At 40.4% G+C, this 10185-nt stretch overlaps 1 protein-coding gene across 2 annotated transcripts; it reads left to right on the plus strand.

Moving 5' to 3' along the window:
- The first annotated feature begins 493 nt into the window (after positions 1–493).
- On the plus strand, positions 494–7488 carry LOC121954795 (high-affinity choline transporter 1-like). Of its 2 annotated transcripts, XM_042502499.1 has the most exons (9): positions 494–717; positions 1834–1950; positions 2492–2647; positions 3499–3647; positions 3737–3880; positions 3996–4149; positions 5291–5508; positions 5634–6046; positions 6366–7488. In XM_042502499.1, exons 1-9 carry the CDS (start codon positions 534–536, stop codon positions 6526–6528), a joined length of 1698 nt encoding a protein of 565 aa, XP_042358433.1. In that variant the 5' UTR covers positions 494–533; the 3' UTR covers positions 6529–7488. The 2 variants fall into 2 exon arrangements, with proteins under 2 accessions (XP_042358433.1, XP_042358434.1); XM_042502500.1 differs by having other exon boundaries at positions 5634–6432.
- Positions 7489–10185: the final 2697 nt, after the last annotated feature.

Here is a 10185-nt window from a genome sequence, read left to right on the forward strand (position 1 = left end):
CTCCTCTCCTCTCCTGCTTGTCTTTTCTGTACTTGCTGCCTCTTTTTCTTCCCCCATCTCTCACTCAATGGCTGAAAAGTGAATGGAAAGTTACAGAGGTGCTGATGGTTGACTGATTATTGTTGAAAGATTATTCATTGTTCAGATGTAGGCTAGATAAGGACACCAGGAAGCTCAGCTAAGATTTTGTAAAAATCTATGGTAAAAACGAAGCTAAAATGAAATTATTTCTCAGACGTTTAAAACTGACAAAACAGATATATCAAATATCAAACATTACACCCAAATTCTGTGTTAATGAAAACAATATTGTGACAAGTTCAGTGTTAAAAAGGCTCAAAATGTCTTCACAGAATTTCTGTACACAGTCCAAGTAACTAAACCTGCTGAACCTGTGACCTTTTTCATCAATGTATCATTTACAAATGTCAGGCTCAGCTTTTCCTGTTTCTCCTCCGCTTTTTGGTTCCTGATTTCTATCATTCAGTTGTGAATCGTGCATCAGCTTGTGCAGAAGTGAGTTAGCATCAACCATGGCTGTAAATGTCCCAGGAGTGATAGCCATGGTGTTTTTCTACCTGCTGGTCCTTGGGACCGGCATCTGGGCTTCTTTTAAGTCCAGAGGGAAACAAAGGAAAAGTGGAGCCACTGGGATGGAGATGTCCCTGTTGGGAAACCGGAGCATTAACTTGGTGGTGGGCATCTTCACAATGACGGGTGAGGAGAGCATAGCTGATAAAAAAACAGGATTATTAAAGAAATATATTTATAAGACCACATTCATTTCTTTCAACTTATTTAGTGTGTGGTAGTGGCTGCAAAATGACAGACACAGTTTAAGATTGTGTGGGGAAATTTAGTTATTCAAGCAGTAAAGGATAGAATAAATACAGACCTTGTTATGATGTTATGACACAAGCCACCAACTTAAAACAAATATGTGCCCGGGTGGATGTGTGTGTGTCCCCGCTTCCCTACTTCCCTAATGGTAAGTGGGCATGGTTTATAATAGAATCCACATGAAATTGGGGGAATGTTGTATTCACTAGTTGTCACTAAAGGTGACCAGGATTTTGCCTACAGAGCCCCTATACACTCTGGCTCTCTGCCTGAGGAGATTAGGCATGCTAACACATTGCCTGTTTTTAAGTCAATGTTTAAAACATATTTTATAAGAAAGCTTTTCATTTTACTGACTGATTTGTACATTAGTGATATGATGATGATTTTTTTTTGTTTTGCCCTAGTGCACACTTTTATCTTAGATCTTACCATTGTTTTATTTATTGTAACTGTCTATTTCTATTTATTCTCATGCACTTTGTGAAGCACTTTGTAACTTTGTTTAGATAAGTTCTATACAAATAAAGTTATATTTATTATTATTCTCCAAAGGTAATATTCATTGACATTGGCATTTGCAAATGCATTTTACTACACAATGCAGTTCTTAGACAGGACAGACGTAGCGTAATGGGGGGTATGACATGCAGTAAAGGGCCGAGGCCGGAATTCGGACCCACGGCTGCTGCGGTGAGGACACAGCCTCTGTACATAGGGCACCCGGTGGCTCGGTTGGTAGAGTGGGCACCCTATGTACAGAGACTGCCCAAATTATACAATGAAATTTACTTGAACTTTTTAGGAACTCACTGCGGGCAAGTAAACAATGGGTCAAATGGCCACAGTTGGCCCTCAGGCTGTAGTTTGGGCATCCTTTTTTTAAGCTCAAAATTTGGTGTGAACATATCATCCTGAGATGATCCCACTGAAAGATGAGTAATGATGATAAATTATCACCCAACCATTTGTCCTCTTTTTATCATCCTGTAGCTACGTGGGTTGGAGCAGGATTTCTTGTTGGAATAGCTGAGATGGTGTACACACCCTCTTTGGGACTAACCTGCGCGATGGTGATGATAATAGCGTTCAGCTCATCTTTTGTCTTTGGTAAGAGTCTGAAATTGCATTTGACAAGATATTGATTGTATGTGTAACAAAACAAATATATCCTGACAATCTATTATCAAATTAAATGAGTAACTGTATTAGACAGGAACAATATTGAGGTCGGCTACCTCATACCTTAACATTACTGAATCCCCCAAAATCACATCAGTTTCAGTACGATCCGTGTCTTCCCTTAAGACTGTCAAGCTGCATATTTACAGAAAACAATTAGCCACTCTAATTTTTAAGACCTACAATATAGCTGCTGTACAAAACAAAAAATTAGTCTTCCTGTAAGACTTTCCTTCCAGACTTTGGCCTCCAGTTTTGAAAAAGGACCTATACAAGGGGAAGTGAGGATGTGTTTAAACAGTTAAAGAGATGCCTTGAGTCATGATTGGTAGAGACTGAAGTATGCCACCAGAATAATTAACAATAACAAACCTTTACTTGTTATTTCAAATGAGGTGTTACCTTTTATAAAACATTTCTGTTTTTGGTTTCCTCCTTCACTTGATTATCTGACCTCTTTGAAATCAAGCTGCCTTGGTGTTTGTTAAGCCAATGAGAGACATGAACTGTGTGACGATGCTGGACCCTTTTCATATCAAGTATGGGAAAGTACTAACAGCTGGATTGAGCCTGGCTCCAGTCATTATGGATGTGCTCTGTGTGGCTGCAACACTAATTGGTTTGGGTAAGCTTTATACATAACCACTTCACTTATATGTATACATTTCTTTACGACTGTGTTAACAATGTATTTATCTGTTAAGCAAAGTAAAAGTATATGGATATAAATTCCTATATGGATATAAATTCCTATCAATGCTGTGTAGATATGACTTTAACTGTCCTCTTTGATCCCCTTTGGATTTCATGCAATCATTTTAAATATTCAAATTATATTTGAATATTTATTCTCTATATTAGTGTATTAATATTATTTTCTATATACCAATAAACCCTTTTTACAACAAAGATGTCAAATGTAAGCAACAGAAGTATGATGGACTGGCTTGTCAAACCATTCAAGGGCATAAACCAACAAAGATTGCAAATGCCGCCTAAAAAATTGATTTCGTAAATTGTGACAGACTTCCAAATCTCAGTGACTTTACATTAGTAATTTGCCCAATATATAGTGGCCAGACACATATTTGTTGGAGGAACCTACTGAGTAAACCAGTGGTTTATTATGAGCATAGTCACTGAATGCTGTTGGCATGTTGTTGGCAAGTATAGCTCAGCTGATATAACTGTTATCCAAACATAAATTCTGCTTTTGTTTTACTGGAACATTATTAAATCTTGATTTTCTTCCCTCAGAAGGCAGATTTTCTAATGTGTGCTGTAAAAGATAATCCACATTGTTCATAGTTAACATAGTTACTATCTTCTTTACAAAAAATCTCAAATTCTGTCATCTACAAGTGAATCAAGAAACAGTACTTGGCAGTAATTGATCAATTTGCGAGGGACCACAGGCAATCAGTCCCACTCCCAACATTTTAATTGCCGAAGTCTTTGAAATAATGTGTTTGGCAGGAGGAACCATGAGTGTGGTCCTGGATTTGTCCTACACTGTGTGCATCTGGATCTCTGCTGCTGTTGCAGTTACCTACACACTGCTGGGAGGTCTCTACTCTGTGGCCTACACAGATATTATACAGTTTCTGCTCATATTTATCAGCATGGTGAGTTTGCTATACTACATGTTTTAATAGTGTCGGACTTTTGTTTGTGTTTATCATTTACATTTGCATTTGTCTTTTTTTCTTTGCAGTGGGTCTGTGCTCCCTTTGTATTGATGAGCCCACACACTTTGGACATTGGTCAGACATTTATGAATAACTCCTTACACACTCCCTGGATTGGTACACCTGGACTGGAAAAGGCCTGGATAATAATTGATGATTTTTTGTTCTTTGTAAGAAAAAACAACTACATCTGCAGTATACTGACTACAATTTTCAATTGTCTCAAAAGATACCTTCTGACAAACTAATGATTAAAATTAACCCACTAACTGTTTTACTTTTAAGGCACTGGGAAATATAGGATATCAGTGCTTTCATCAGAGGAGCTTGTCGGCATCTTCTACATCCACAGCAAAGATCACTTGTTTAGTTGCTGCTTTTACCTTACTTGTATTTGGGATACCTCCTATACTTATTGGGGCAGCTGCTGCATCCACAGGTAAAAAATAGCTTGTTCATACTGGTGTAAATTGTGAAAACTGATATCTATATTCTAATCGTGCAAAGACAATCATGACATAAACAGTCAATGAGGATTGTCCATATGGAAGGTCTGTGGCAGGTGCTTTACCAAGAGAGTGTTTTTGCATGAGGCTCTGCTGTCACTGCTGGTGTCCAATATCTGTGGAGGGGCAAGAAATTCCTCAAATTTAATAGTTTGGTAATGACAGTCCACCATTATAGGAACATAGAGGTGAGAATCATCAGCCTAGCAGTGGAGATTAATTCCATGACTGCATATAATTTGGCCAAGAGGTGAAATATAAAGAGAGAAAAGTGGAGGGCCAAAAAACAGAGATCTCCATATTTTACACCAGAAAATACTATTATATTATGATAGAAACTGTGATGTCTTGAGAGGTCAGGAGCTTTCAAGGTGTGGGTGAAGGAAATTAAGCCAATCAACTGTTGCTCTCCAACTCAGACTCAGTGTATTCAGTCTTCTTTAAACATCAACTTCTTTCTTTGAGACAGAAGTTAAACAAAACAAAAACAGGTATGTAAATCACAACTCTAGTTCGCTGTCTTCTGGGTAACATAACTGAAAACTTTGCTATTCTCTTTGTGTCTCAATCATTGTCTTCTCTTCCACATGCACTGACTTTCCATCAGCTCCCTCAATAGGGCAATCAGCTGATTTGTTTCAGCTGGGCAACAATCAGTGTCCTGGCTGCCTGCCTGATGGCTTATGGTGGATCTTGTAGTCTTTTACTGGACGCCATTATGGTTTGTAGTCCTTGCTGCAACCACGGAGGGAATACATCTCCCCTCAATGACTTTACCTCTCACGGCATCACAACACGCACAGTAAAGTTTCAGATAGGTCACTTTTTAACTAGAGCCACATCACAGACGCTAAAAATATTTTCCAATCAATCAAACAGAATCCGATGTTCAATACTGTCAAAAGTTGCACTGATATTTAAGGTGGAATCTTATATTCATCATAAGAACCTCTTTTTAGGTTTACAGTTCACTGAAATTAGATGATTTCATGTGAAAAATTAACTGACTGATAATTGGGATCTAACAGCATGTTATAATTTTTAAATGCATCCTTCTTTTTGTCCATGCCTCAGACTGGAACCTGACTTCTTACGGTTCTCCATCTCCGTATGAACGTGGGGAATCGGCTCTAGTTTTGCCCATCACCCTGCAGCATCTCACTCCATTATTCATCTCCATAATCGGTATTGGATCTGTGGCGGCTGCTGTGATGTCATCAGCTGACTCTCTGTTGCTCTCTGCAGCTTCTGTCCTCACCTCCAACATATACAAGAACATCCTGAGGCCTCAGGTGAGAAGAGTTAATATCTTATTTCAATCTGTTACATCACAACAAAGACAGTTGCCGAAAACTTGTTTGCTACTGTCAGTATTTGCTGTTAATCTGTTCTTCTTCATCTCTACTTTCTTCCTCAGGCATCAGACAGAGAGACTCAGTGGGTGATCCGTGCTTCTGTGTTGGTAGTGGGCTTGGTTGGGACATCACTTACCAGCCTGAAAAACAGCGTCCTTGTGTTCTGGTTCATTTCTGCTGAAGTGGCCTACATCCTAATCATCCCTCAACTATTTTGCGTCCTCTTCTTTAACATCACCAATGGTTACGGGGCTGTTATGGGCTTCCTGGTGGGATTTTCGTTAAGACTTCTCAGTGGAGAGCCATCATTAGGATTAGCACCAGTCATACACTTCCCAGGATGCACTCTTGAGGATGGTGTTTATGTCCAGTACTCTCCAGTTAAGACCATTTCCATGCTGTCTGCCATTGCTGCCATCTTGTTGTTCTCCTACCTGGCTTCTGTGCTTTTCAACAAAGGACTGCTTCCTGAGAGGTGGGATGTGTTCAAAGTGAAAGTCCAGCATTCACCACAACCACTGACACCAAGAGACGGCACCACAGAACATAATGAGAGGGAGAAACTGAATAGAAACAACTCTCAGACCGAGGCATCAGAGCGAATGATGAACACAAGCTGTTAGAGTTTCTGTGTGAACAGCAGTATCTGATTCTTAAAGCATAAAATAAGACTAACATAAAATCAGACTAAATATTATTATACAACTCAAAGAACAGCACTCTGAAGATTCCTGCTTCCCACACAGAAATGTTTTGTTGACTAAACTGATTCTTCTTTTTCTTTCTTCTTTTAGCTTACTCTGCATCTTCAGACTGTCCTACACAAATGCACCACATATTTTTGCATCATCAAAAACTGACCCCACAGTTAATCAAAACTGGCAAGCATTTCAGCATCAACCAGGACAAAACTCTTCAGTGTTTACTAAGATAGAAGCAAAGATTCAGGTGTGTTAACAACCATATTCTGATATGGTAATAAATCTGATCTAATTTTATCAATTTTACCTCTTAAATGATCTGCAAAGTCCTCACAAAGGGAATCTGTTGACATCCTGCTGGACTTATCAAAATCAAGGTTAATGAGGTGATCGATGGCATAGAATAGGATTTTTGGACTGTTTTTATGGTCTGTGATGAGTTTAGAGAAGTGAGCCTTCCTGGAATTTTTTAATGCATTATAGTAAATTTTTAGTTGCTCATGGAGGATTTGGTCATTTATGATCAGTTTGTTTTTTCTCAATTTCCTTTCTACTAAGTAAATCTGAGAATACATTAATAAAATTAGCACAGTGTTTAGGTGGTCTGTAAATTGTCTGCTAAAAACAAAGGCATGGTATTCAAAGGTGGTGGCATTGTCGAATGACACTTCCTTAAAAACATACCTGTCTGACAAGATGGAGGCAGTGTCATCACCTTTTTTGCCACTCAGAGGAAAAAGTGAAGTTAAAATTTGGTGGGGAAGCTTCAATGAGGGCAGCTGGTGCATCTGTGCCCAGCCATGTCTCAGTTAAAAACAGTCAATCTTATGATCTAAAACAGTTTATTAATAAGGAAAGTTTTGTTTGACAGTGAACGTACGTTCAGTAGTGCCATGTTGAGGGTCACGGCAGTCTGCTTCCTCTGCAGGATGGTTGATTTCGGTTTTATTGTCTTTAAATTGTTGACGTTAGCTCCATCAGTGTAATTGTTATGACGCCTGTTTGTGGTTACAACAGTAGGAATAGTAAAAGTGGTGTGACTGGTGGTGAAGTGTCCACCTAGATCCTGTTTGGCTGGGAGTCAGTCATATGATGAGGTGGATGATGATGAAGATGATCCGGGGTAACCTGCAGCCTGTTGAGTGTCCATGTGGTGAACAACGGTGTAATATGTGTTTCCAGAGAGGAGACATGACCCTTGAAAGTTTATGTGTAAAGGCCCTCATTTCTGCGTTCCCAGAACAGGATAAAATTGTCAACAACAACAGCAATGTGCTGCTGGCAGACAGAGGAGAGCCATGTGTGGAGGCTCAGCAGCCTCGAGAAACGTCCCATCCTACAGCCGACCAAAAATAAAGGACCTCACTCTGGCCTTTTTTAAAATGTCCAGCAACTCAATAAAATCCTGTTTTAAAATATCTCTGACTGTTGTAATGGGATGCACTTCACGACAGCAGTCCTAAATGTGGGATTTCCCTCCAGAGCCTGGCGAAGCTGCCCTGAGATGACATGGACCTTGGCTCCGGGGAAACACAGCGTTAGGGCGGATGGAGACCTGACCTGCCTGATGGAGTCCCCGATGATAATTGTTGTATGGTCAGGTCGTGGAGCCAGAGGGGTGGAGGCTCCGGTCGTCAGAGTCCTGGTAGTCGGAGGGGACGTCCAAGGTGTGGAGGCTTGTTGGGTGGAGTCTCCAGCTGTCGGAGGCTGTGGGCAGGGCGTGAAGGAGAGGGTTGCAGTTCCCTGGAGGATGGAGGGCCGGGGAGTTGGCCTGAGGTGCCGTTATGAGGAGGTGGTGAGCAGAGGAAACTCCAGTTCATCCAGCGGACTGATTGTTTTTTGGACAGATGGGGGGCCAAGGAGCGAGGGAGACACGGGGAAGCAATGTATCTTGCTTAGGATGCTCAAAATGATACTTCACAGCTCTTGCTGCTTGCCAAGTAAGTTAATCTGCTAAACCTGAAACCAGCAAGCAGGCATCATTGGAGGAGGTTTTTGTTTTTTTTCTGTGTTTGTTTGTTTGTTTTTTTTTTTTTTTTTATTACTTCCGGTATGCAGTCAGTTTTGTCAGTTATTCTCAGTCACTTAGTTCATTGTACATCAGCTAGTTGAGAAGACAGTCCACATCAACCATGGCTGTCTTTTGGCTGTTTGTCCAAAAGAAAACAGAGGAAAAGTGGGGCCACTGGGATGGAGATGACCTTGCTCGGAAACTGGAGCATTAGCTTGGTGTTGGGGATCTTCACAATGACAGGTGAGGAGAGCACAGCTGACAAAACTACTGTTATTGTTAGAGAAATGTATTTATAAGAACACATTGATATCTTGGGGAATCACCATTGTTGCAGCAGGACAAGGACAGAAACAAATACAGTCAAATGAGTCGAGTCGAGTACAGTCACTGTTGCAAGAGGATCACACTTTCTGCAACCTTAATTCCATTAGTTGAAACAAATGCAGGCCAAGTGTGTTAAGTGTGTATGTGTGTGTGTGTATAACTTGGCCTTCATCGTGATCTCAACAGCACATCCAAAGGCCTTTGACTGCACCTTCTCACTATCAAACGCTCTGGGTGTTGGGGATCTTCACAATGACAGGTGAGGAGAGCACAGCTGATGAGATGATTGCTAAGTAAATATTGTGGAGTGGCCATTTCAAAATCCCATAGTTCCAAAGCCACTTTTTCTGTAAGGTGGCGTACAGAAAAATACATCAGGGAAAGTTCCATAATTACATATAATCTGGCCCACTACTGAATTGATGGCCTATTCATATTTGACATCAATCAGTTAAACATGTTCCTACACGATGAAGCACAGTCAGAAACTTGTATTGCTCAACACTTGCGTAGACGTCTTGTTGTCTTCTAGCATGATCTCACACACACACACACACACACACACACACACACACACACACACACACACACAAGCGCACAGTGTTCATGTTCTGTGTACTCATTCCAACTTTAATGTTTGACTGAGGATTTTCCCCTTCGGTCATTTTCAGGTAACCAGTCAAACAGGTAGGTGAAGAGCATAAATGCTTACATAAGGCAAGCAGAAACAAAGGCTGGAAATTTTACAGACTGCCCAGGAATAAGCAGGGGTGAAGCAGTATAATTATTGCAAGGCTAATATTGAGAGCAGGGAGGGTGATGTGCTCAACCTGTGCAACATGTAGGTAGAATCACGCACAAACAAAAAGACAGTGTGGATATGGGCTTGTATTTATACATCAAAGCTGATCAGATAAATGAAAAGCAGGTGTGGTTTTGAGTAGGGAAGGTCATGTGATGGAAACAGAGCAGGAGGGAGTGGCTGTTTTTGCAATGACAGGGAGAGGCAGTGTAATGCAGAGTAGGTGTGTGTGTGTGTGTGTGTGTGTGTGTGTCTACATAAGTTTGCATGTGTTTTGTGTGTGTTTGAGAACGTGAGATTGATGAACCTCAGAAAGGAACAAGGGTAAATAGTTCATCAGAATACTGTCATAGCCATAAACCCCATAGGAATGTGTGGAAATCCATTGTCACAGTGCCTCACTTCTCATACTTTCTTACTAAAAGTGCATAGGAAATCTTTTTATAATGTATTCTTGCATGCAATCATCAGAACTTTTTGAGGGACAGAAATGGCTGTCTCTCAAAACATAGGCTGCATTAAACAGCACCGCATAAGCACACTGACAACTTAAATATGGGCAATAACGTCTTCTGTTGCTACAATTGCTTCAGTTTAAGCAGTAAGTCTTGATCAATGTTCAAAATAGAAGTTCTGCATGCCAAGTCATGAAACTTGCCAAACTTGAATCTGCCAATTGGCATCACTTGCCAAGGTTCCTTTGATTTTATTTTTTGTTTTTACATGATATATAGTTCCTCATTCCTATTATTCTCAAAACTCGCCTTATCGTA

The sequence above is a fragment of the Plectropomus leopardus genome, chromosome 15 (assembly GCF_008729295.1).
Source record: "Plectropomus leopardus isolate mb chromosome 15, YSFRI_Pleo_2.0, whole genome shotgun sequence".
In the NCBI taxonomy this organism is placed as follows: domain Eukaryota; kingdom Metazoa; phylum Chordata; class Actinopteri; order Perciformes; family Serranidae; genus Plectropomus; species Plectropomus leopardus.

What these genes read in the sequence shown, in the direction of transcription:
- LOC121954795 (XM_042502499.1), top strand. Translation starts at nt 534, where the DNA reads ATGGCTGTAAATGTCCCAGGAGTGATAGCCATGGTGTTTTTCTACCTG. An exon ending in GGGCATCTTCACAATGACGG is followed by an intron (nt 718 to 1,833) that starts GTGAGGAGAGCA and finishes ATCATCCTGTAG; the next exon opens with CTACGTGGGTTGGAGCAGGA. An exon ending in CAGCTCATCTTTTGTCTTTG is followed by an intron (nt 1,951 to 2,491) that starts GTAAGAGTCTGA and finishes TTTGAAATCAAG; the next exon opens with CTGCCTTGGTGTTTGTTAAG.